This window comes from Xyrauchen texanus, chromosome 8 (assembly GCF_025860055.1).
Source record: "Xyrauchen texanus isolate HMW12.3.18 chromosome 8, RBS_HiC_50CHRs, whole genome shotgun sequence".
In the NCBI taxonomy this organism is placed as follows: domain Eukaryota; kingdom Metazoa; phylum Chordata; class Actinopteri; order Cypriniformes; family Catostomidae; genus Xyrauchen; species Xyrauchen texanus.
The window spans coordinates 21,308,457-21,334,788 of record NC_068283.1 but is presented as its reverse complement, the minus strand read 5'-3'; the positions used below and the strand labels follow the sequence as shown (position 1 = coordinate 21,334,788).

The 26,332-nt window shown below is 37.1% G+C and overlaps 1 protein-coding gene across 1 annotated transcript in view; it reads right to left on the bottom strand.

The window, feature by feature from the left end:
- The window catches only part of LOC127647639 (tubulin gamma-1 chain-like), a 29,325-nt gene extending 3,420 nt beyond the window's left edge, over nucleotides 1-25,905 (bottom strand). Inside the window, exons 1-10 of the mRNA XM_052132006.1 lie at nucleotides 25,757-25,905; nucleotides 24,646-24,758; nucleotides 19,700-19,867; nucleotides 17,251-17,319; nucleotides 12,765-12,844; nucleotides 12,397-12,523; nucleotides 8,718-8,804; nucleotides 4,062-4,211; nucleotides 3,491-3,643; nucleotides 3,193-3,354 (exon numbers count right to left, since the gene is read on the bottom strand). Of these exons, the coding sequence (XP_051987966.1) occupies nucleotides 3,193-3,354; nucleotides 3,491-3,643; nucleotides 4,062-4,211; nucleotides 8,718-8,804; nucleotides 12,397-12,523; nucleotides 12,765-12,844; nucleotides 17,251-17,319; nucleotides 19,700-19,867; nucleotides 24,646-24,758; nucleotides 25,757-25,805 (1,158 nt within the window). The 5' untranslated portion in view covers nucleotides 25,806-25,905. The remainder of the gene's footprint in view (nucleotides 1-3,192; nucleotides 3,355-3,490; nucleotides 3,644-4,061; nucleotides 4,212-8,717; nucleotides 8,805-12,396; nucleotides 12,524-12,764; nucleotides 12,845-17,250; nucleotides 17,320-19,699; nucleotides 19,868-24,645; nucleotides 24,759-25,756) is intronic.
- Nucleotides 25,906-26,332: the final 427 nt, after the last annotated feature.

Here is a 26,332-nt window from a genome sequence, read left to right as displayed (position 1 = left end):
TGGCTTCTTCCTTGCTGATCAGCCTCTCTTGTTTTACTGTGGATACAGATACTTGCCTACCTGTTTCCTCCAGCATCATCACAAGGTCCTTTGCTGTTGTTCTGGGATTGATTTCCACTTTAGCACCAAACTACATTCATCTCTAGGAGACAGAATGTGTCTCCTTCTTGAGCGGCATGATGACTGCATGGTACCATGGTGTTTATACTTGCATACTATTGTTTGTACATTCAGGCATTTGGAAATTCCTCCCATAGATGAACCAGACTAGTGGAGGTCCACAAAATTTTTTCTGAGGTCTTGGCTGATTTCTTTTGATTTTCCCTTGATGTCAAGCAAAGAGGCACTGAGTTTGAAGGTAGGCCTTAAAATACACCCACAGGTAAACCTCCAATTCAGTACACCTATCAGAAGCTAATTGTCTAAAGGGTTGATGTCATTTTTTTTTTTCATTTTCCTAGCTGCTTAAAGGCACAGTTAACTTCGTGAATGGAAGCTGACCCACTGGAATTGTGATATAGTCAATTAAAAGTGAAACAATCTGTATTTAAACTATTGTTGAAAAATCTACTTGTCATGCACAAAGTAGATGTCCTATACAACTTGACAAAACTATAGTTTGCTAATATTAAATTCTGTGGAGTGGTTAAAAATATTTGATTTATAATGACTTCAAACTAAGTGTACGTAAACTTCTGACATCAAATGTAAGTTGGGAATGTTTTCATATGGATGGTAAAGGACCATCTGAACAGTCCACACATTGTGCTAAAACTGTGGATTTAAATTGAAAAACAGAAGGTTCAATATAAATGTTCAATAAGATGTACAAAATTACACAGATCCAACAATGTAGGAATACATTCACGGTGCCATAAATACAAGAAGAAACAAAATATATTTTAAATAAGAAAAATAGAAACCAACACAGATGTATACATAAATAAGATAATGAAGATAAGCAATCGAAGAAATAAAAATAATAATATTTTTTATAAGTCATGGGTCACTAAAGTTCTTTGCATTTTTTTTATTATAATTAATAACTCAAAAACATTTATTGCTAAATCTGAGAAGGATGTGGAAAGGAGGACCATCTGAATACATTTCTTGGTATTATTTATCTTTAATGTACATTACATTACACATATAACACAGTATGTTTAGTGCACCTACTCCCTACAGATGCACCAGAAACTCCACTGCTGTACCGTACTATTTTTCATAATCTAATGTTGGCAGGTTTGATATGGTTCTCATTACGGGATTGCATGAACAAAGTCAGTTTTATTTTATTTACTTTTCTCCAGCTCAATCAGTCACATTTACACAGCATCATATAAACTTGACGTGATAAAATAAATCTAAAATTGCAACTTCCTCATTTTATATACTACTGTCCCATTTTAAAGGCGACGCGCATCTCAAAAGCACAGCAAACAGACATGTCGGAGCCTGAACCTTATTTCCCCAACCATAGCAGTTAAAGTCATTGGTGTGGGAATACTTTGGGTATGTTCAAGATTACCCATGAGGCACCATCAACGTTTCTCAGTTACCAAGCACCATCTCTGTGTGCATTATCCCGTGGAATTTGTGGAGACAATATAAGTGAAAAACAGATACAACACAGTTTTACATGATTTGTAAATTAATTAGGTTATAGGTAGACTAAAACACTCACAAACTCAGCAAAAGGATATTTAGCACTTATGATGGGCCAACTGTTTGTTTCTGTGCTTATTAGCTTCAATGCAGCGCAACAGTACAATGAACACTACAACAGAACACTACAATGTGTTCAATACTAATAAAAATTATATAATTTTCAGAATAAGTTTTACAAAGTGCTTCAGGCATACAGGAAATGGACAGCAGTAGTGCAAATAACATTAAATACATTTCCAATTGAATCATTTATTTTTCAGTCTGTATTTTTTAGAATCAAACTAAATTACAAAAGCAACAAATTACTGAATCAAATCAGTAACTGAACTGTAAACCTGGGCAGTAATCATTCCAAATGATCTACTTTTTGTTTCTGTTAATCAAAAAATACTAATTCAAAATGTACTGTACAATTGACAGCATGGCATAGAATTAAACTGCAGTAGGAAAAGTCTTTTTATAGTCTAAATTTTATCATCACTAAATATTTAACTGCAAATGTATTTTTTGTGACTGTTATCAAAACGTGAAAATCTCAAACTTTTACACTTGGGCTGGGTATTGATACAAATTTCCCGATTCGATTCCAAACCACAAGCTCTTGATTTGATTCGATTCGATATTGATTCATATGTGTTTATCTCAGTTATAATGTCCCTTTTACTTACATATGAAAGAAATTATTTTCAACTAATGCTTTTAATTATACAGGGGACTTTCTAACTAGGTACATTACGAAAATATTAATTTTACTAATTATATATTATAACTTTTTCATCATTCTGATCACATTTTAGCTTTTCAAAAATGAACAAAGCAATGTATTAAAGCAATAAATATTATATATCCGATATTATTTTTTGTTACATATTTATTGTTAAATTGCACAATTTGTCCCATTTACAAATTGTTGACCACGTGCTAAAACAGGTACCGTTCTGTAAAGAGGAGAGACTCAAACAGCTTTACCTCATCTGTGCAATGCATGATTAGATTTAAATGTTTGTTTGCTTTTTTATTTTTCATTAACAACTGACTGTAAAGATCAGAAAGGGTATTAAAAGAGTCCATATTCAATAACAAAAGGACTGCGAGAATCTTGTCTTTGGACACACATTACACAGAACAACTTTTACTCTCAAAAGACTGTGAAAGGATCTTGCTGCTGAACACTTCACGACTAAACTACACAATTAATGGTGAGCAAAATGTAAACATTTACCAGCCAGTTGCTAAATACATACATTTTATTGCATAACACGAAAGTTTGTTGCAAATAAGACTGATTTCCTCTCATTGTAGTAGAGGGTTGCGCTTAGACTAAAAGATTGATTTGGGGACTTAAGAATCTATATTGAGATCAAATCTATATTAAGATCTATATTAAGTTCAAATGAAGACAGGAAATTTTTCAGAAAAAAAATCAATATTTTTACCCTCCCCTACTTTACAAACCTAATACTATAAAAATAATTTTAAAGCAGTAAAGACATGGAGAGATATTGGGATCAGGATAGGGCTTACCGAAGAGATGCTGGTGTGATTGGCCATCATAAGCCCACTAACACGGTGGGCTGATGGCAGGTAGGGGGATCTGCGGGAGAGCGCCACCTGTATGCTAGCTGGACCCCATGGGATGAAATTAGCTAACTTCCTCTCCCTGATCCTCTGCAGACTCTTATGCACCTACATCAAAACATTTAAAAATGAGGACAGGTGCATACAGCCCAAAATGTGCAAGTCTCCATCCAACTGTATTCACCCTAACAGAGAGCCAGCAGGACTGCTTATCAGAAATTACAGCTCTATAACATACACACACCTGTGTGGGATCCACCTCTCCCTGGATAATGTTGAGAATAGCAATGTAGCAGTGATTGGTCTGCCGGTCTCGGCCTGTTGACACCATGACGTTCTTAGGCTGTAGGAGCCTCCTCATCACATCAAGAACTGTAGTCTTTCTCACACTGGCCACCTGAATGGGAGATAGCATCATTAATTAGGAGTAACATTGTCTCAAATGGATGACATTCTCTTTTATATGATAAAAAGATTTAAAAGTGTGATGAATTTAAGTGAGAATTATAGCTCTGATCTCCAAGTTGTCATCTTGTAATTATGGTAGTTCCAACAAAACATGAACGCAGCTTTAGCTTAGCAACACAAAGTAAGATTCTACTGGAATCACTTGAGTGGGTCTCTCTTGACTTTAGGAATGTTTTAAAATCAGGTCACAAAAAATCTTTGGTTCAGTTCAGAAAGAATGTAACCTGCCTATGTAAAAAGCAGACAGTGAGGCAGCTCACTCGTTTTTGGAACAGAGTTTATTTACATTCTGCAAATGATCTTTATGCAAATTAAACTCTTTGAACACTAGACTTAGCACTACTCACCGACTGATCTGTGGTCAGTGGTGTGTATCCAGTCATGAGGAAGTGTAGGCGGGGAGTGGGGATGAGTGAAGCAATCAAACCAATCAGGTCATTGTTCATGTATCCAGGGTAACGGAGGGTTGTTGTGCTTGCTGACATTATTGTGGACACCTGTTTAAAACAAGAACCAGTAAAGTATTGTACTAAGATCAACTAGTTGATGACCGTCTATGTGGATTGGCAAAACAAATGGAAATTATTGAATGGAAAGATCAGACCGATGGCATGTTTTAATTTTTACATTGTGTCCTCAATTATTTGGGTGTGCTAATTGTACATTTGAAACCTGGTATGTACAGTGTGTAAAAGAATTTGGTGTTTCGAAACACAATAACCTGACTGGTAAAACGGGTTTGGTATCAGCATTCTGCTCACACTTCATGGAAATGTGTGGACTGTATTGTTGAAGTTCACATATGACCCATTTCAAATGATCAACTCTATTAGTGGCAGAGAAGATGTGATGGATGAATCGACAAAGTGAACTATTCACCTTACAGCAGGACGCGTTAAGAATGGGCGTATAGGAGGAATGCATAGATGACAATTACACAGCTGATGCTGGGAGTGTCACTGGTTATTTATAAGTTGCTCATAAGTTGAGAGAATGCAACAAGACAGCATGTCAGACAGGTGATTCCATATATTAACTTCCCGAACATGCAACTCACCATTTGTTTCAACCCTCTGATGTAGAACTGATAAGACTGTGCTGTGATACAGTGACTCCAAGTAGTATTTGGACACTTAAGTCGCACTTTAAGTATTATTGCCATTGCATTCTAGAAAAAAATATCAAACCAAGTGGCATTTATTTTAAAGAAGCAGCTATTTTTCTATGTAAACAAATGGCATACAAGTGCATCTCCTATCTACTTGAATGGGGAAAGACAGAAATCTCCAAAATGGTGGGTCAAGATTATGACCAAAGAACATATTTAAAATCAGCAGTAAAATCTGACAACACAAAAATGTAGATTTTTTTTCTCTCTCAGATTACAAAAAGAAAAAGACATTTACCGGCTTGTTTGGCTAATGAGCACGCATGATTGACAGGCGATCTCTGTATCTAAAAGGTGATTAGCTCTTTTGCCTGTAAGGCGGGACATACTTTTCTACATCTGTTGACCATTAGGCATTCCAATTTCTCCCATTAATTTTAATAAAAGTGACCCATCTCTGCTAAATACTGACTTTACTATCCCCCTACATGAACCAGACAGGGCCCTTTTCATTTTTTGCCTCTGACGAAAAGGGGACTGTAAACTCATCCAAACACATTTGATATGTTAAAGTAACTGTAAATTAGGTGAAAGTGTAAATGACAGAATGGTGTTACTGGGCTGTCATGTATAAGGTATCTATAAAATAGTTGGAATCAGTTACTACATTAACATGCACTTAAGAAAACGGTTTATTACAGGGTTTTTGCAGAAAGTGGTGTTCTGAAACGTAATGTAAACTAGAATGCTGATTTCCTTACGCAGTTTCAGGGATTAAGAGAAAGCAGTTTAACACATCCAGGTTTCTCCCAGAGAACGCAGGTTATGTGGCCATGTAAACGCATTAGCAGCGTTTGTAAAGGTTTTTGAGGAGTGTGCATGAGCGTGAACAGACCGGATAACAAACATTACAGAATGGAGCCCAACATAAACCCAACACAGTGGAAAGAATTCAACATTTCTGGGAGTTCCATGGGAAAATAACATACTCTATCAACTATACACATTTATATACACCAGTGTGAAATATTGGCTGTCCCTCAAGTTCATGTATATGTGCTCATACATTGGGGAAATCCCGGAGTTTGACGTAAGAGGGACACCACATTATTGCATTGCAATTCCACTGCAGGTCACGATAGAAAGTTAAGGAAACAAACACAACAAAATAGCAAATTCTTCTTTGGTTTTGCTATTTAACAAGCATTGAGAGGAAATTCCGTTGCTGTGGAGAAAGCTGCTAAATGACTGAGCCACATGTATGCGGGAGTAAAGAATATACCACTTATACAGTACATGTAAATGGGAATGCTGCTTTCTAGCAATAAGCCGCTTTCTGGTGTCCACATAAACATCCTCAGGGTCCATGAGTGCATAAATCTTACAGAAATAATGTTTAATACATTGACAACGTGTCAGTTCATGTAATTGGCTTAACCGATTAACTTTTATTGCATACGGTCATAAATGGTTTGAGCAAAACAAATTTTAAACACCAAGATATTAAAACGTGTTTATTCTTTAAACATTTGAACACAAGGATGTTTTATAGTAAATATCATGAAAATTCCCAGTATTGATTTTCAAAATGTTTGGCCAGATCGGTCACAAATGAGTTGGACCACATTAAACAAGGGGGTAGTGAGGGGTTTGTTTGCATTTGGCAGTCCTACATACAGTGAGCCCAGACCCACACTGCCAACATTCTGACAGTTCTGTATTAGATTCAAGTTCAAAAACAAGTTATATTAACAGTATATTAAAACTTCTGCTGTTTTATTTTGGCCTTCTAATAACCATAGAAAAATGTAAAGTTTATGCAGACTTACAGTGAGGAAATTAAGTATTTGAACACCCTGCTATTTTGCAAGTTCTCCCACTTAGAAATCATGGAGGGGTCTGAAATTGTCATCGTAGGTGCATGTCCACTGTGAGAGACATAATCTAAAAAAAAAAATCCAGAAATCACAATGTATGATTTTTTTAACTATTTATTTGTATGATACAGCTGCAAATAAGTATTTGAACACCTGAGAAAATCAATGTTAATATTTGGTACAGTAGCCTTTGTTTGCAATTAGACGTTTCCTGTAGTTTTTCACCAGGTTTGCACACACTGCAGGAGGGATTTTGGCCCACTCCTCCACACAGATCTTCTCTAGATCAGTCAGGTTTCTGGGCTGTCGCTGAGAAACACGGAGTTTGAGCTCCCTCCAAAGATTCTCTATTGGGTTTAGGTCTGGAGACTGGCTAGGCCACGCCAGAACCTTGATATGCTTCTTACAGAGCCACTCCTTGGTTATCCTGGCTGTGTGCTTCGGGTCATTGTCATGTTGGAAGACCCAGCCTCGACCCATCTTCAATGCTCTAACTGAGGGAAGGAGGTTGTTCCCCAAAATCTCACTAATACATGGCCCGGTCATCCTCTCCTTAATACAGTGCAGTCAGCCCTGTCCCATGTGCAGAAAAACACCCCCAAAGCATGATGCTACCACCCCCATGCTTCACAGTAGGGATGGTGTTCTTGGGATGGTATTCTTCTTCCTCCAAACACGGTTAGTGGAATTATGAACAAAAAGTTCTATTTTGGTCTCATCTGACCACATGACTTTCTCCCATGACTCCTCTGGATCATCCAAATGGTCATTGGCAAACTTAAGACGGGCCTTGACATGTGCTGGTTTACGCAGGGGAACCTTCCGTGCCATGCATGATTTCAAACCATGACGTCTTGGTGTAATACCAACAGTAACCTTGGAAACGGTGGTCCCAGCTCTTTTCAGGTCATTGACCAGCTCCTCCCGTGTAGTTCTGGGCTGATTTCTCACCTTTCTTAGGATCATTGAGACCCCACGAGGTGAGATCTTGCATGGAGCCCCAGTCCGAGGGAGATTGACAGTCATGTTTAGCTTCTTCCATTTTCTAATGATTGCTCCAACAGTGGAACTTTTTTCACAAAGCTGCTTGGCAATTTCCCGTAGCCCTTTCCAGCCTTGTGGAGGTGTACAATTTTGTCTCTAGTGTCTTTGGACAGCTCTTTGGTCTTGGCCATGTTAGTAGTTGGATTCTTACTGATTGTATGGGGTGGACAGGTGTCTTTATGCAGCTAACAACCTCAAACAGGTGCATCTAATTTAGGATAATAAATGGAGTGGAGGTGGACATTTTAAAAGGCAGACTAACAGGTCTTTGAGGGTCAGAATTCTAGCTGATAGACAGGTGTTCAAATACTTATTTGCAGCTGTATCATACAAATAAATAGTTAAAAAATCATATATTGTGATTTCTGGATTTTTTTTTTAGATTATGTCTCTCACAGTGGACATGCACCTACGATGACAATTTCAGACCCCTCCATGATTTCCAAGTGGGAGAACTTGCAAAATAGCAGGGTGTTCAAATACTTATTTTCCTCATTGTATATCATAGTCAGTGTAATAATTTTGGTGTTTAAAAGTGAATTTAATCTTAAATATCACACTATCCCTATTTGCTACAGGCCACTATATGCTATTTTAGACACAAACTGGCATTTTGAGTTTAGATTAAAACCTCAGATTAGGAGATTCTGATCTATGAACGATACTGAGACCATAAAGCCAAATATACTCATCATATACATACACTAACATTTGCTTTTTTGAATTACCAAAGCATTTCAGTTTTGCAACCCAACAAAGTTATGCAATCTTTTAAGTATGAAGATCTCCATAATGCTTTTCATACACCTGATGGGTTAATGCATCTGAAGTAACTGCTAAAAGCCAAACTCTCATGCATAATTATACTGTAAAATTATAATTTTTTTTTTTTTTGAGTGATTTACTGTGAAAGTTTATATCCGTTTGTGACAAATAACAATATAGAAGATACAGGATGTCATTTACAAACTCACCAGCTGGTTTATCTGAGAGAAGGAGGGGTTCTGAATGTGCAGCCGGTCTGTGGCGATCCTGTTCAAAGCGGTGTTGTCCAACACCACCTGAAAAAGAAAATGAGAGAGAAAGAAAGACATTTTTTTTTCCCCTTTGCCCACATGTCAGAACTGTATTAGCATAGTATATAACATTGTTTATTGCATATCTTTATACATGTTGTATGTGTATCCTTTTTATCAAATGCTATGACAAAACTGACCTTTGAAAAGACCTTTCAGAAATCTGGGTAACAGTGAGGCACTTACAATGGAAATGAATGGGGGCAGAGTTAGTGTTTGGAGGAAGTTTGCCTGGTGTTCATGTGATGTTTGGGAGGAACGCCAATGGAGTGAGAAAGAACAAAGAGGACTACAAAAAAGTAATAACAAGTGCTAATCATTGTTGGCCTGGATCCTAAAGGTGCGTACACACTGCCAGCGACTCAATACCATTCATTTTCAATGCGAGCACAGCGACTTCCGGCGACACGAGCTGTCGCGACCGTTGGCGCTAGATGTGGGCGTGTCCAGCGACGCGACAAAGTTGAGAAAAGTTCAACTTTGGAGCGACTAACGGAAGCGACAGCCAATAGGAGAGAAGACGGGAGAGCTCACGTGATCCTTTCTCTCTCTCTCAGCTCCTGCAGTAAAGGAAAGGTGGATGAAAGGCTAATTCTTGCTGTTAGAAATTTTCCAGTGCTTTATATGTCTCTTCCCACGTACAAGGACATTTTTAAGAAAGATAATGCGTGGAAAGGTGTATCTGAGATCGCGGGGATTTTATGGACCCAGACAGACCGGCATTTGCATTTTCGCCGCAGATAAACAGCCGCCATGGCAAACAGCACGCCTTGTTTCTCATTCATCTTTGATATAAAGCATTTTATGTACTGATTCCATTTATATTTAGTCTTTTCCCTCCAAAATGTTTGTTTTTAGTGGCAAGAAAAGAGATTCGCTGTCAACAGCAATGGAGTGGCATCCGTGAATGTCATTTATAAACGTTACTAGACAACCAGTAGTGGGAACACCCACTAGCGACTTCACCGCCAGCCACTGGCGACCTGCAGCGATAAAGTCGCTGGCAGTGTGTACGCACCTTAAGAATGGACCAAGTCATCCAAACATTGACTCAATGTTAAAGCGGAGTGGCTTGAGTAGCGGATGACTGCTGAGCCTGATCGCTTAAGTTACTGTGACGGAGTTAATTTGCAATCAAGTGTCTGAAATGCCAAGTGATCACCAACGTTTGTTGACCTTTCTTATTACCCTTAATAGTGACTTTTCCTCTGAGTCCTGAAAGCCTCAAACTCTCCTTACCAGCACCCTCTCATTCCTGTACCCTCCAAAAACCCTTCAGACGCTCTCTTTGCACCCACACCCACAAACAAACATATGCATACCTGATCGTTGTTTAATTGTTTAATTTTTATTTGCTGTACCATTGACTTGTTGGCCTTTGTTCTTTTTGTACATAAGTGAGAATTGAACTAGTGTCTTAATGCTATCCGGGGCAGATTACACTTTGTGACAGGCCTAGTCCTGTCTGGCGCCCAAATTATTGCTTCAATTATTTATTAAATTATTTATTTACATTTAGTTTAGGGGCCACCACCATTACACATGATATTAGTGTGATAAAATAAAAATAATTCAGAGTAAAATTATAGCCAATTTTGCAACTTCGTCAAACCTGAAAACGACTGTAAGAAAATTACGATTTAACCAACTTTACAGCTCCAAAAACACATGAGTTTTAACAAAATCATTAATAAAATTATAAGCTTCACATTTCTGCCTTTAAGCCCTCCAAAAATTGGCCACATTTGCATCTATTGTAAGTGCCTCACTTTAACCTAGATGTTTAGTTATTTTAAACAAAAAGAGGGATGTGTCAAATTTTTGTGGTAATCAACATTATACCACAAATGCTGTGGATTGAGCTTAACTTGTACAGAACCCAGAATATTCCTTTAATGCAAGAGTTTTACATTAGAGTGAAACTTTTAGAGTGCATACCTTTTTGCATTTTCATATTGATACATAGGTCTTAACACCTAATTAGTTGGGAGAGTGCGGTGAGTGCTTTGATTGAATGTTAAGAGGGAAAACCCACAATTACAGTTCGCTGCAGGTCATGATAGTAAGTTTAGGAAACAAAAAAAAAAACAACAACTCTGGAATATCTGTAAAAAAAGCAAAGCAACAGAGAATAAAGTGGCGAAGTCTTCTTTGAATGCCATGTTTGTTATTTACTCAAGTGTTGTGGGGAAATTAGAGAGCAGTGGGGAAAGCTGCTTACTGACCGAGCCGGATGTATATGAGAGTAAAGAGAAAGTTGCAAACACAGTGCATTTTAGTAGGAACACACCAGTGGGGAAAGCTACTTATTGACCAAGCCGGATGTATATGAGAGTAAAGAGAAAGTCACAAACACACTGCATTTAAACAGGAACACAGCTTTCTCGCAATAAGCCGTTTTCAAGTGTCCATGTAAGCATAGTCAGTGTCTCTGTAAGAGTTAAATGTGTAGTACGCGATTCCTGAGAAAGACTGCTGATATTTGAAACTCAACCAAACAAACACCCCTCCCTTCAGTGCTCCTTCAGAGGTTCTGCCTCCCAAATTAATGCACGCACAATAGTTGTGTGTGGTTCGCTTCGATCTACTTTGTTTATTTTCCCCATTTCCAGAGCCAGGGCTGTGTACAAACACCAGAATTCTTTACACCACACACACACACATAAAGTGTATTGGATTAAAATGACTTACTCCACCTTTAAGTTAGGGTTAATTAAGTCTCAATATGAATTGGAGTTAAATCTAACAATATTTTCTGCATGTCAGAAAAGTAATTTCCCTCTGTTAGCCTCTTCATCTTTTGTGCTGCTCTCACTGACATTATTACACAAGTCTGAGAAAGGAATAAAGCTAGCGGACAGCTTCAAGTAACACAACATGCATAAAACTATTCAAACCCCTTAATATTTGTGACTCAAATCACATTTGAATCACAGCGCCACTAATACTCAAATTATATTTTGCTACATACAGTACAGGAATAATGTTGTGCCTTTTCATTCTTTTGCTTGGGTGATAAGAACCGCTTTAAAAATCAATCCAGATATACAAACATGTGATACTTGGTTCTTCAGAGAGTCAACAGGATATGGTTGCTGTTTAAACATCTGCTCAATCATCAGCTGATTGATATCAGTTAAAATAATAATAGTGAGGCTTGACACACTGTATAAACTTCTATTCTAAATGTACAGTTAGTCAGTGCTCTCCATCTCCTGCACACCAGCATCGAACATTTCACGGCTTATGGAATGAGCTCAGGAACCTGAGCTATTATTAATAAGCAGGAAATGGAGGGAAAGAAGTTGATAATCATATAATACTGTCCTTCCTTCCTCCCTCCTCTGCCATTTGGGGAATGAAAGCAGGAGAGGAAGACAAGAGGTCTGTTTGGAGCAGTGGATCATGTGCTGTGAGGAAATGTGCAAATGGACTTGCAAGCTGTGTGTATTAGAGGGGCTCTGTTTCAACTAGAAATACATTTAAGATCCTCAACCCCGGTGTGTGTTTACTAGTGTGTGAAACCTCCTCCAGCTGCAAAGGTTAGCAGACAGTGTACGTGTGTGTTCATTCTCACCACACAGTCTGCATTCTGTGTCAGTCTCTTAAGGGTTAGGAGAGAATTATATGGCTGTACGACAACATCACTCATCTCATCCTGGTTTGGAAAGACAGAGTAGGTCTGAACCAGTTTTTTAGGATACCTAAAAAAAGACAAAGAACAGAGCAGCTGAATGTTTAATGTCCAAGAGGACGACTTCTGCAGAACTCTCCCGGTGCCCTTGAGGTTGCATATGCAATGGTATTAAACACACCCCCCTAAAGAGAGGTAATGATGGCAGCCTGCATCTCCCTTTAATTACACTGACTGCCACCCAAAATATTCTCTTGAGTCATAAAACATCACTGAATCTTCTTTGTCCTTATTTGAGTGTGTTTTCACACCTGTCGTTCAGTCGTTCCAGTAGGTAAGACCCCAGACCAGATCCTGTTCCCCCAGCAATGGAGTGACAAAGTACAAATCCCTATAAGGCAAACACAACACATTTAACACATAAAAACACATGCATGTGTATGTCACAGCAATACTGGAATTGATTTCCAGGGTCATTTTTCTACCTTTCCAAAGGGATATTTGTCTTAAATCATATCAATTCAGTGTTGTCCATTTATGCAAAATATTTCAATTGAATCAACGAAATAATAGAAATTGCCATTCCGAACAATTATCAATTTACTAGAATGCATGGTAAATGACTGCTGGTCCCAAAAGGACTAGACAGCTTTTTTACAGCTATCCATCAATCTATATATATATATGTTTATATATATTTTTATACTGTCAGCATATTATAGATATGATCAAAAGATGCCACTGCAGTGAATGAAAGGAAAAAAAATTTATCCAAAATTTGATATATTTAATAAAATTCTGTTCAAGTGTGTGTGTGTGTATATACACCACCAGTCAAAAGTTTTGAAACACTTGACTGAAATTTTTCTCATGATCTTATAAATCTTTTGATCTGAAGGCATTTGCGTAAATGTTTGAAATTAAATTTGTAGACAAAAACATAATTGTGCCACCATTTAAATTTATTTCATTATAAAACTAACATTAAATAAAAATTTAAAAAAAGTTTTTGAAATGGATGACTTAAGACCAAATAATGAAGCAAAGCAGCCAATAAGTGCCCAACATAGATCGGAACTCCTTCATTACAGTTTAAAAAGCATCCCAAGGTGATACCTCAAGAAGTTGGTTGAGAAAATGTCAAGAGTACATTTCTACAAATTCTTGGCAAAGGGTGTCTACTTTGACGATGCAAAAACATAACACAGTTTTGATTTATTTTGGATTCACAACATAATTCCCAGTTCCATTTATGTTATTCCATAGTTTTGATGACTTTACTATTATTCTAAAATGTGTGTGTGTATATATATATATATATATATATATATATATATATATATATATAAATAATTTATCACTTCAGTAAATTTTATTTAAATTGAATACATTTACAAATGTATTTGATTTATGATGAATTAGGTTCTTTGCCAGAGAAATGTTGCCCTTCTCAACTGTTGTAAAAGACACATTTTAATTGCACTTAATGTTTTTCCAGTTTCATTTGATTTTTTAGTTAAAATAAATAACAAATAAAGTTCAAAATTTGAAATCAATGTGTCTTGCTTTATTGTGTAGGCTTAACCCTAACCCTGCTTAAATGTATATTACCCCATAGTACTACCTAGCATTCAACCAGCGGTAATACAGTGGTGTTCGACAGATTCCTGTGAAGTTTTTTTTTTCTGCGACCAACTGACCAATCAAAATTGGTCGACCAAGACTCTTCTCATCGACTAATGTTTGGTCGACTATTAGAGGGCAGCCCCAAGAATAATATTAGAGAGAATTATTTATTTCAGCTTTTAATTCTTTAATCAAATTCCCAGTGGGTCAGAAGTTTACATATACTTGGTTAATATTTGTAGCATTGCCTTTAAATTGTTTAACGTGGGTAGCCTTCCACAAGCTTCTCACAATAAGTTGCTGGAATTTTGGCCCATTCCTCCAAACAGCACTGGTGTAATTGAGTCAGGTTTGTAGGCCTCTTTGCTCACACATTCTTTTCCAGTTCTGCCCACAAACTTTCTCCAATACCTTGACTTTGTTGTCCTTAAGCCATTATGCCACAAATTTGGAGGTATGCTCGGAGTCATTGTCCATTTGGAAGACCCATTTGTGACTGAGCTTTAACTTCCTGGCTGCTGTCTTGAGATGTTGCTTCAATATATCCACATAATTTTGCTTCCTCATGATGCCATCTACTTTGTGAAGTGCACCAGTCCCTTCTGCAGCAAAACACCCCATAACATGATGCTGCCACCCCACATGCTTCATGGTTTGGATGGTGTTCATCAGCTTGCAAGCGTCACCAATTTGTCCTACAAACATAACGATGGTCATTATGACAAGTTACATTTTTGTTTCATTAGACCAGAGGACATTTCTCCAAAAAGTAAGATCTTTGTTCCCATGTGCACCTGCAAACTGTAATCTGGCTTTATTATTTTTTTGGAGCAGTGGCTTCTTCCTTGCTGAGCAGACTTTCATGTTGATATAGGTCTTGTTTTACTATGGATATAGCCTGTTTCCTCCAGCATCATCACAAGGTCCTTTGCTGTTGTTCTGGGATTGATTTCCACTTTAGCACCAAACTACATTCATCTCTAGGAGACAGAATGCGTCTCCTTCCTGAGCGGCATGATGGCTGCATGGTCCCATAGTGTTTATACTTGCATACTATTGCTTGTACAGATGAACGTGGTACCTTCAGGCGTTTGGAAATTGCTCCCAAGGATGAACCAGACATGTGGAGGTCCACAAAAAAAAAAAGGTCTGGGGTCTTTGCTGATTTCTTTAGATTTTCCTATGATGTCAAGCAAAGAGGCACCGAGTTTGAAGGTAGGCCTCAAAATACATCCACAGGCACAACTCCTACCAGAAGCCAATTGCCTAAAGGCTAGACATAATTTTCTGGAATTTTCCAAGCTGCTTAAAAGCACAGTTAACTTGGTGTATATAAACTTCTGACCAACTTGAATTGTGATTTAGTCAATCAAAAGTGAAACCATCTGTAAACAATTGTTGGAAAAATTACTTGTGTCATGCACAAAGTAGATGTCCTAAACGACTTGCCAAAACTATAGTTTGCTAATATTAAATCTGTGGAGTGGTTAATGAGTTTTAGTGACGTCAACCTAAGTGTATGTTTAGATTCTGACTTCAACTGTATATACACTCACCAGCCACTTTATTAGGTACACCTGTACATCTACTTATTCATGTGATTATCTGATCAGCCAATCATGTGGCAGCAGTGCAATGTATAAAATCATGCAGATATGGTTCAGGAGCTTCAGTTAATGTTCACATCATCTACCAGAATGGGAAAAAATGTGATCTCAGTGATTTGGACTGTGGCATGATTGTAGGTGCCAGATTGACTGGTTTGAGTATTTCTGTAACTGCTGATCTCCTGGAATTTTCATGCACAACAGTCTCTATAGTGTAAAGACAATGGTGCGAAAAGCAAATACATCCAGTGAGCAGCAGTTCTGGGTGCGAAAATAGCTTGTTAATATCAGAGAAAAATGAACAGACTGGTCCATGCTGACAGGAAGGTGACAGTAACACAAATAAACATCAATTACAACAGTGCTATGCAGAAAATTATTTCTGAACGTACAACACGTTAAACATTAAGGCGGATGGGCTACAGCAGCAGAAGACCCCTCTGGGTACCACTACTGTCAGCTTAGAACAGGAAACCTCAGGAGGCAGGAGCTGACCCATATCTGCTTGATTTTATACATTACACTGTAGCCACACGAATGGCTGATTAGATAAAGCGCATGAATAAGCAGATGTACAGGTGTACTTAATAAAGTGGCCGGTGAGTGTATATACTCTTGAAAAGAATTGTATGAAATATATAAAAAATTTGAAAAAGCAAAAAAAAAAAATGTTTTAAGATATTTCACTTGATTCACTACAGTGCAATTTTGTGCTCACATATCTAAAATATTCTGAGTATTTTTGACACTTTCGGGGGCATTTCTTCCCAGAGCCCAGGTTAATTTCTCACATTGCCACTCACCTTCCAGTAATTAGTTCAGCATACCACACAAATACAAGTGCATACACGCAACTAAACAACAGATAACTTTAACCTCCGCACCACTCCCTGACCCCCATTTACACACAAGTTACACATGAACACAGCAGTAATTATGGGTGATAAAGTATAGGGGAGAATGTAATGAGACAGATTACGCAGGGAGGGCTGGACATCTCCCTGTTGTTTTAATGGGAGGAACATCTGTAGCTTGTAAATTAAGAGTGCAAATAAAAGGCATAAAATGGCACTTTTCCTGTAAGCACCTTCTACTGTATGTGGATGTTTAGTCACATAAATATAACGTATACGTAGCTATAGATATATATATAGTCCTATGTATCTCAGCATCCTAAAAGTGTTTCTGCCAGCACTGTAGAAGAGTTACCAGTGAAAAGAAAAAAGAAGAAGAAAAAAAAAATATGTCAAACAGTACGTCACACCACCATCTGGAGATCATCAGGGAGTGTTTAAATATGTACTCAGAAAAAAACCCAAACCTTTTCCCTGAAAGACTCAGAAAAACAGTATTAATGAATGACACAAAACTGTAAAAAATGCCCCATTCAAACATCCCTTTACTTTAAGCTACTTTCTTGATTTTCCAGTGTTTATCCCTGAACCACATTTAATGAAGTGTGTTAAGCCATTTTAAGTTTAAAATAAAAAAATAAAAAAACTGTCAAGCTCCATCAGATTGGAAAAGTAAGAGAATTGAGTCTATTGTGCAATGAGAGTCACACCTCCAGACTGTCACTGCCATCTGCTTCCCTGTCGATGATGTCGAAAATGTCTTCATGGATTTTTTCCCCCTGAAATGAGCAGAGCCATTAGATAATGAGCCAGGATAAAGTCTTACAGAATGTGTTTATTTAGATGACCTGTAGTGTGATCTTAACAATTGGATGAAAATGCTCATTTATGACAAAAATGAGTACAATAATTAAAAATTATAATAAACTGAAAGCATAAAATGTATCTGAACAACAAATGAGGAAGCACTAAAAAAACAGAACTTACATTTATGGGTGAACCACCTGCTTAATGGATTTAGGTAGAAGGTGTGTATCAAGTGTTTAAAAACATCTCGATACATTGACTTTGTATTTTCTAGTGCCCGACCGATATATCGCTGATATTATTAACCAACTAGCAACGACGTAGCTACTTTAATTGCTTGTCAGCTGAGTGTAAGCTAATGTGTAAACATGTATTCAACAAACTGTTTTATTCAGGATTCGCAGTTTGGTGACCCCTTCAACTGAACAATTCCAGTTGTTGCATTTACAAAATGTAATACTTAAAGTCTGGTTTTCCACCGTTGAAAGTTTCCCATGAACTTGTATGGCAGAATACGGTGTAACACCACTGCCGCTGTTTATCTCACGACTCGGCAGGTGTAAATGCTTCTTGTTTTACAACCTGACCCTAATTGACTGGCAGTATTAAAATAGTCAGCATTTGACTGATAATAAACAATACTACTGATGTTTATTTAGCCATTTATTGTATTTATATTTATTCTTTATTCAAATGGTCAGCAACTGACTGATCCTGAACATACAGTACTGATTTTTATTTAGCTATTTATTGCATTGTTATTTATTCTTTATTTTCTCAGTGTACAGTTCTAGAATTTGTTGGCAATGTATAATAATGTCAAATATTCTTTGATAAAAAATATTTAAGAAAACAGCCTCCTGAGTACCTTTGCATAGTCATATCAGTGCAAATTCGTTGCATAATCCACATAGAAAAGGTCTGTTTTCATTCCAGCTCAAATTAACTATATCAGCAAATCAGTGAATTTTCCCCCTTTAAAATCGTTATTGGCCTCAAAAATCCCATATCTTTCGGGCTCTGGTATTTTCCACATTGTATTTTACTGTTGTGTTTTGGGCTTTTTATGTAAAAACTAAATGTTGATTTACTATATTTTGTACTTTTCATGGATAGTTGGCATGACTTGTCAGGCAGCAACAGCTGTGTGACAAGTTATACTTCAAAAAATTTTAACAAACCTTTTTCTAATTCTTGTATAATTGTTATGCATGCAGTTTTTATGAACTCACATAAATTGAAATAATAATGAAACAATTGTACTTGTAAAATTGTCACATTGTAGGACTATTCAAATGAACTGCAAAAACAGCTAAAGAGTGTTTAGAAAAAGGTATTAACTAGTTACAGCTCCAGAAATACACCGATCAGCAACGACATTAAAACCACATGCCTAATATTGTGTAGATCCCCCTTGTGCTGCCAAAACAGTGCCAACTCGCATCTCAGAATAGCATTGATATTCTTCTCACTACAATTGTACCATGTGTTATCTGAGTTACTGTAGACTTGGTCAGTTCGAACCAGTCTGTCCATTCTCTATTGACCTCTCTCATCAACAATGCGTTTCCATCCACAGAACTTCCCCTCACTGAATGTTTTTTGGTTTTGGCACCATTCTGAGTAAATTCTATCTGGCACCAACAATCATCCATGCAATAATTTAATCAGGCAATTGTGTGGAAGCAGTGCAGTGCAAAAATCAGATACGGGTCAGGAGCTTCAGTTAACGTTCACATCATCCAGCAGAATGGGAAAAAATGTGATCTCAGAGATTTGGAGCATGGCATGATTGTTGGTGCCAGATGGGCTGGTTTGAGTATTTCTGTAACTGCTGATCTCATGGGATTTTCAAACACACAAGTCTAGAATTTACTCAGAATGGCGCCAAAAACAAAAAACATCCAGTGAGCGGCAGTTCTGTGGACGGAAATGCATAGTTGATAAGAGGTCAACACAAAATGGCCAGACTGGTTCGAACTGACAAAGTCTAAGGTAACTCAGATAACTACTACAATTGTGGTGAGAAGAATATCATCTCGCTGTTTTGGATTGGCGCTGTTTTGGAAGCTGGAGGGGGACCTATACAATATTAGCCAGGTGGTTTTAATGTTGTGGCTGATTGATGTATACACATACACTTTACATATGCATAAATATTTTAACCTAAAACCTTGATGTTGAGGAACAAAAGGTTCAGGTTCATGGACATGTGATTGTCAACTACCCACGAGAGGAACCAGAAAGGTGTGCTAAGATCTCCAACACATTATCACAAACTCCATAGATGTTCTAATAAACATAACTGTGCTCCACCATGTGGCAGATATGGACTAATATCACTCAGTGTACCTGAGAGAAGCCACTGGCCCAATTGTTACCGGCTCCTCCACCATCCTCAGACAGATAGATGTTTTCTGGGTTATACAGGTTGGCGTAGGGGGAGTTTAGGATTGTGTGGATGACTCGAGGCTCCAGATCCAACAGCACAGCACGAGGAATGTAGTGCTCATCATCTGCCTGCAAGGGGTGACAGTAAGAAAAAGAACCATGAAAAGCCAGTCTAGCCAAGAAGCTTATGATTATTAGTTTACTCAAAATCCAACATTTTGAGACTTTGAAATGAAAGGATCTATGAGAATTCTTTTAAATAGAATTATCTTTCTAGGTCATGAAATATCACAAGGGTTAATAAAAAGGAGTATTACCACTGTATATATCACATAACAAATGCACACAACTAGCAGTCATACCAGAGACTATTTAGCCAAAGATGGACCACTGGCATTAAAATGAATGGGTGAAATTGGAACGGCCAACGGATGTAGAAAAGAAAGTCCCACCTCACAGGTAAAGGAGCCAATCACCTTTTAAATACAGACATCGTATGTCAGTCAACTCGAGATCACACAAGAGCATTAGCATTTTTTTGTGTGATTTGAGCTAAAGAAGCACAATTTAAGTCGTTGTCAGATTTTACTGCTGATTTGAAATTTCGATCTTTCCCAATTTAAGTAGATGTACTTTTAGCCTACCTGGGAGTGTTCAAAAGATGGCAGCCAAGTCGACTGACTTGCTTTGAAAATACAGAGGAATTATTGTAATACAGTGACCTAAACATCCATTCACATCTGAAGAGAGCTGCAAAACTAGAACTCTCATTTCAAAAGGAATGTAACCAGCCCCTTTTGAAAACATTAGGATGTCACTGCAGTTTCTCTCAAATAGCTAAAATTGGAATGGCCTTTCTGGCCCGAAACAAGGAGCTAAAAGCCATGCCTTTATTTCAATTAATCCGCATTAAAATCAGCTCCTGAATCAGCCTCCATATTATGACATCATAGGAATAATTGAGTTGCAAACATTGGAATTAGGCTCCCCCTGGTGGTAAATCATATGAACACGTCACTCATGTCTGAGGAATCTTAAAGGGGTCATATAATGGTACATGCACTTTTTCAAGTTGATTGTACTGAAATGTGTGTTGGCTGTGCCTGTACACAACCATCCTATTACGATAAAAATCCATCCAGTGTTTTTGTTTTAATCTCCTTATATATTTTCCCCTGCCTCAAATCGAGCCGTTCGACCGTGTGACGTCACACGGTCGGACGCCCCTCCCAGGATTGTTGATTGACAGCAGTGTTTCAACACAGACCCACCCTCGCTCGTGAGCGAGCTGTCAATCATAGTCCGTCATCATTGTTGATAAACTGGAGCAGAATGGCGCCTAAGCGATTGTGGTGTTCTGTTCTGCGGTGTAATAACGAACACAGCAGTCATTTTGATGTTCCTAAATCTGAACCGCTGAAGACGCAGTGGCTGAGTTTTGTTTACGATGGGAATATTCCCCACGAGCAACGTCAATGCGTTCATGTTTGCGCGAATCATTTTTCACCAGACTGCTTTATAAACGAGGGTCAGTATAAAGCTGGTTTTGCTAAGAAGCTGCTGCTGAAAAAAGATTCGGTACCAACTATTTATATTCCCTCTGCACCTCCAGAAGAAGTGTAACGTTTTATTAACCTTTATATTAATCTTTGCAAATCGCTTGCACGCTTCACAATGAATGTGGCTAATGTTTACGGAGGGGCGGGGTGACCAAAGCTCATTATCATTTAAAGTCATATGCACTGAAACGGCGTGCTGAAATCAGAGCTGTTTTTGAGCAGGTATAATTAGTGTTTTCTTAAAATACTAATAAGAATTTTTAATAAAAGTACATTACAAAGTTTTCATTTAGACCCTAAAGATTCATATTAACTTGTACAAAAATGGCATTATATGACCCCTTTAAAGGAATAGTTGACCAAAAAATGAAAATTCTTGAATGCGTGCCAAAATTTTAAAGCTCCAAAATGTACATAAGGCTAAATAAAAAGTGATATGATAGGTGTGGGTGACAAACAGATCAATATTAAAGTATTTTTTTTTAACTATAAATTCTCCTCCATGCTCAGTCAATCTAGACTTCACTTTCACATTCTTCTGTTTTTGGTGATTCACATTCTTGGTGAAAATTGCCCCCTAATGGGCAGGGAGCTAAATTTATGATACAAAAAATGACTTAAATATTGATATGTTTCTCACCCACACCTATCATATCATGTCTGAAAATTTGAATTTAACCACTGGAGTCATACAGATTACTTTTATGCTCCCTTTATGGATTTTGAGCTTCAAAATTTTGGCACTCATTCACTTGCATTGTATGGACCTACGGAGCTGAAATATTCTTCTATTTCTTCTGCAGAAAAAAAAAAAGTGTCACACATCTAGGATGCCAGGAGGGAAAGAATTTTCATTTTTGGGTGAACTATCCCTATAAGGAGGTTGTGCACTGCATTGAACGGATCATAAATGGACAGTGGCCATTGCTGGCATCACTGAGTGTGTTGGCTTTTACAAAGTCCAAAAGAAATATTCCACCCAAAAATGAAAATTCTCTAATCATTTACTCACCCTCATGCCATCCTAGATGTGTATGAATTTCTTTCATCTGCAAAACACAAACAAAGAGTTTTTAAAGAATATCTCTGTAGGGACATTTTATGCAAGTGAGTGATGACCAAATCTTTGAAGATACAAAAAGCACATATAGTATAAAAGTAATCCATACAGAGGGCCAGTGATATAATCCATGTCTTCAGAAATGATATAATAGGTGTGGGTGAAAAACAGATCGAAGGGTGCTTCTCATTCAGAAGGCTGCATCCTTGTTAGGCTGGATATCTCTGTTGCCATGTTATCAAGCATCGTCAAAGGCTGTCTCAATTGTGAGGACAACTGGAAGGCAGCTTTGTTTCACTGCCTTCTTTTGCCATAATTTGGAGGATACATCGGGTGTATCTTTTGTGGCCTTCAATAACCACAATTCTTAGCACACGTCCCAAATTATATAAAAAAGGGCAGAAATTTATTTGGGTGACCGCGAAGGCTGAGACTTCATGATGCAGCTTTCTTTTTTCTCTCTCTTTTCAAGTTTTTATTTGCAGTTGAAGCAATATGTAGAAAAGAAAAAAAAATGAAAGTAGTTTAGACACAAGGTTTTTCCTGCATAGAGAATTACTAGGCGGTTGCTGCCAAATTTCGTGCATAAAAAATATAATGATGACACGCGAGATGAGAGGAGAGCTACAGCTCGAGTGTCTGATAGAAACACAGATCACAGCTTGGCAATATATCTCTATTTCATCCTTAATTAAAGTTCAAATAATACGGGAGCGTGCAATGTAAATAAACACAAACTCCAATCTCGTCTCTCACCTCCGCTGTCTGCAGCTCGCAATGTCATCATCATCACGAGATCATCATGATAAGATCAATCTTATGTGAAAAATAACACTAAAATGACAACAACAATAAAATGTGTGTGTGTGTTCGTATGTATGTATGTATGTGTGTGTGTATATATATATATATATATATATATATATATATAGGTTTTGGATAGACAAGATTGACAAATGCTTATCAATAATATTCTTATGGCTAAAATGTTTAGTGTTCAGTAACTAAAATGTAAATATGACTAAATGACTATAAAATATGACTAAAATGTCAACAGTTTTCATTTCATTAACTACATTAAAAAGCCCAGACTTTGTCAACTAAAACAATTAAATAAAAAATAGGATAAGGTTGACTAAATATGATCAAATCTAAGGACATTTGACACAGGATTAAGACTAAGACAAAATTAACACTAGTATTCAGATGCCAGGTCATAGTAGTGTATTAACACAAAGCCCAAGTTTACGTGTTTTTAACGTCACTTTTTTGATCAGTATGGTATCATCTCCGCCTCATTTTGAGCCAGGAAAAACCCTGAGACAATACAACAAATTAGAAGATTCAATGCTAAAAATAAATAAATAAATAATAAAAGGGCAATTACATGAATTTGAAAAGTTTAAATATTTAATAGTTTTTAAAAGTTTGGGGTTGGGGTTCTGTTTCAATAATTTTTCATTATTGAAAGGATTTAAATATAAATCCTTAGATCAGTGTTACAAAATGTATTATGTAAAGGCTTTTTTTGAGAGACTCTAGCTTTGTGAATAACAAATTTAGGTAAAATAATTAAGAGATTAAGGACATATTTCTCGTTTTCTAAAGTATATTGGTTTTCTAAAGAAAGTAAAATATCACGTGGTTCTAAGCTTATTGTTTGCCATGCGCTGAATGCTTATGACGAGTCTAGTCAACAGCCTCAGGACTGGTCTTGGAAGGACACAGCGTAATTAGGCTACAGCCTTCCATTTGAGAAACACTCAATATTTAAGTCCTTTTTTACTACAAATTTCCACTTTCACTTCCACATTCTACTTCTTTTGTTTTTGGTCATTCACGTTCTTTATGCATATTGCCACCTACTGGTTGGGACTGAGCAAAGATGGAGAGTTACAATAAAAAAATGATTAAATGTTGATCTCTTTCTTACCCACACCAATCAAATCACTTCTGAAGATATGGATTTAATCACTGGAGTTATATGGATTACTGTTATGCTGCCTTTATGTTCTTTTTGGATATTCAAAGTTCTGACCCACCATTCACTTGCATTTTATGGACCTACAGATATTCTTCTAAAAATCTTCCTTTGCGTTCTGCAGAAGAAAGAAAGTCATATACATCTGGAATGGCATGAGGTTGAGTAAATGAGACAATTTTCATATTTGGGTGAACTATTCCTTTAAAAACTAGGAGGTTTGTTTGCAAGAATAAAATGTAGACTAAAAAGTAGTCTTGCTATGTTGTGGTTTGTGATTGGAACAGTATATTTTGTATTTGAGTACCTGATAGAAGAAGACATCTTTCCGGTCAGTACCCTCAGTGGCAAACTCCTCTACGATGCCCTCTGGGCTGATCCCATGCTCAGCACAGAGCTGCTTCCAAAACTCAAAACCAACTAAACATTAAAAGAATGGACACACAATTTCATTAAATACATCAATGCAGAACAGAGAGAAGGGCAGTCTTTAATAGCGCTGAAACAATTAGTCAACGTTATCGCCTACGTCGACAATAAAAATTGTTGACAAACATTTTCGTGGTCGAACAGTCATTTGATCTCATTTCACGCCACATGAGATTACATTAAACTGTAATGATGATGCGTGAGAGCAGCACTGCAGTTCATGACTGACTGAGGAGAGGAAGAATGACACAGATCACATTCCAGATGCACTCTAAACTTTTCAAACAGCTGCAGGTGTAGATCTCAAAGTATGAGTGAATTAGACAAAAATACCAAATAAGTAAATACAGACGCACTCTCGATTATCAAAATAATAGTTAGTTGAAGCCCTAGTCTTTAGTCTATGGTCATCTGTCATTATATATAGCTCATATTGCTTGTTGAATTTACATAATCAATAAGATAATCACAGCATTATGGTTGTACTGGCTATTGTTTACAATCAATTACATTTTTCGTGTTACAATACAAATATTACAGTTTGCTTACAATAACTAACATTAACTCTAACTCAGTCTGTCTCCTCTTAAAATGCATAAACTCCACCTTTCATTAAAGAATAAGCTCATTCCTAGTCAGAGTCGTCAAACTACAACATAGCAACGTTAAAATTTACAACGTTTACACTGGCTGACAAGATGGGTTATACTTTAATTTTACACGGACTGTTCCCGGTCATCTTTGCCTGACTGTGTGACTGCTTTATAATTAATGACTAGCAAATTAATAAAGCTAGATGAGATGTACTCAATGGCAGTGAAATCTCCAATAATAATCCAGAATCATCACAAAAAACAAATTAACCTAACGTATTAACTGGTGCATTAAAAAGCTAAACAGGTTGGTGGCTAACTAGCTAGCTTGTTACATAGAGAAGCTAGTGTTATTAGCAAACATATCATAATATTACGAATGTGTCATTATCTCACTTTGATTCCCACACTGTCCGAGCTGCAGGGTGATGATTTCTCGAGGCATGTTGTCCTTCAACTATATAATCAGAAAAGGTTAGAGATGCACTGCTTTCTGTCAATCCTGCGTGTGTCCTGTTCCCGCTCCAACAACACAGAGACCTAACGGGGACACACACTGCGCATGCGCACTCCTGAGCTTCACCGCACTCGGCTTCTAAACAAATTGTGAAAGCAAGGCAAACAAAAGTTATTCCACAAATATTTGTTTTTAATACAAATATAACATTTTATATAAAAGAGAGAATAAAAAAAAACAGATATACAAAGCAAAGATCGAACAGATGTACAATGCATTATTGACGTACTAAATGACGCAAGATTTGAGTTAAATATTAACAGCATCAAAGCTGCGTAAAACCTGCGCACATACAGACATTTCTTGCCGGCAGAGTATTAATGAAATTCAGGTCATGTTTAAATTAGTCTGGTCTTTAAATTCATCTGTGGCTGCCAAGAAATACAAGAAAATAAATTAATAATTACATTGCCTTTATTTACACTTTTAAATATGAATATAATGTTATTTTAATT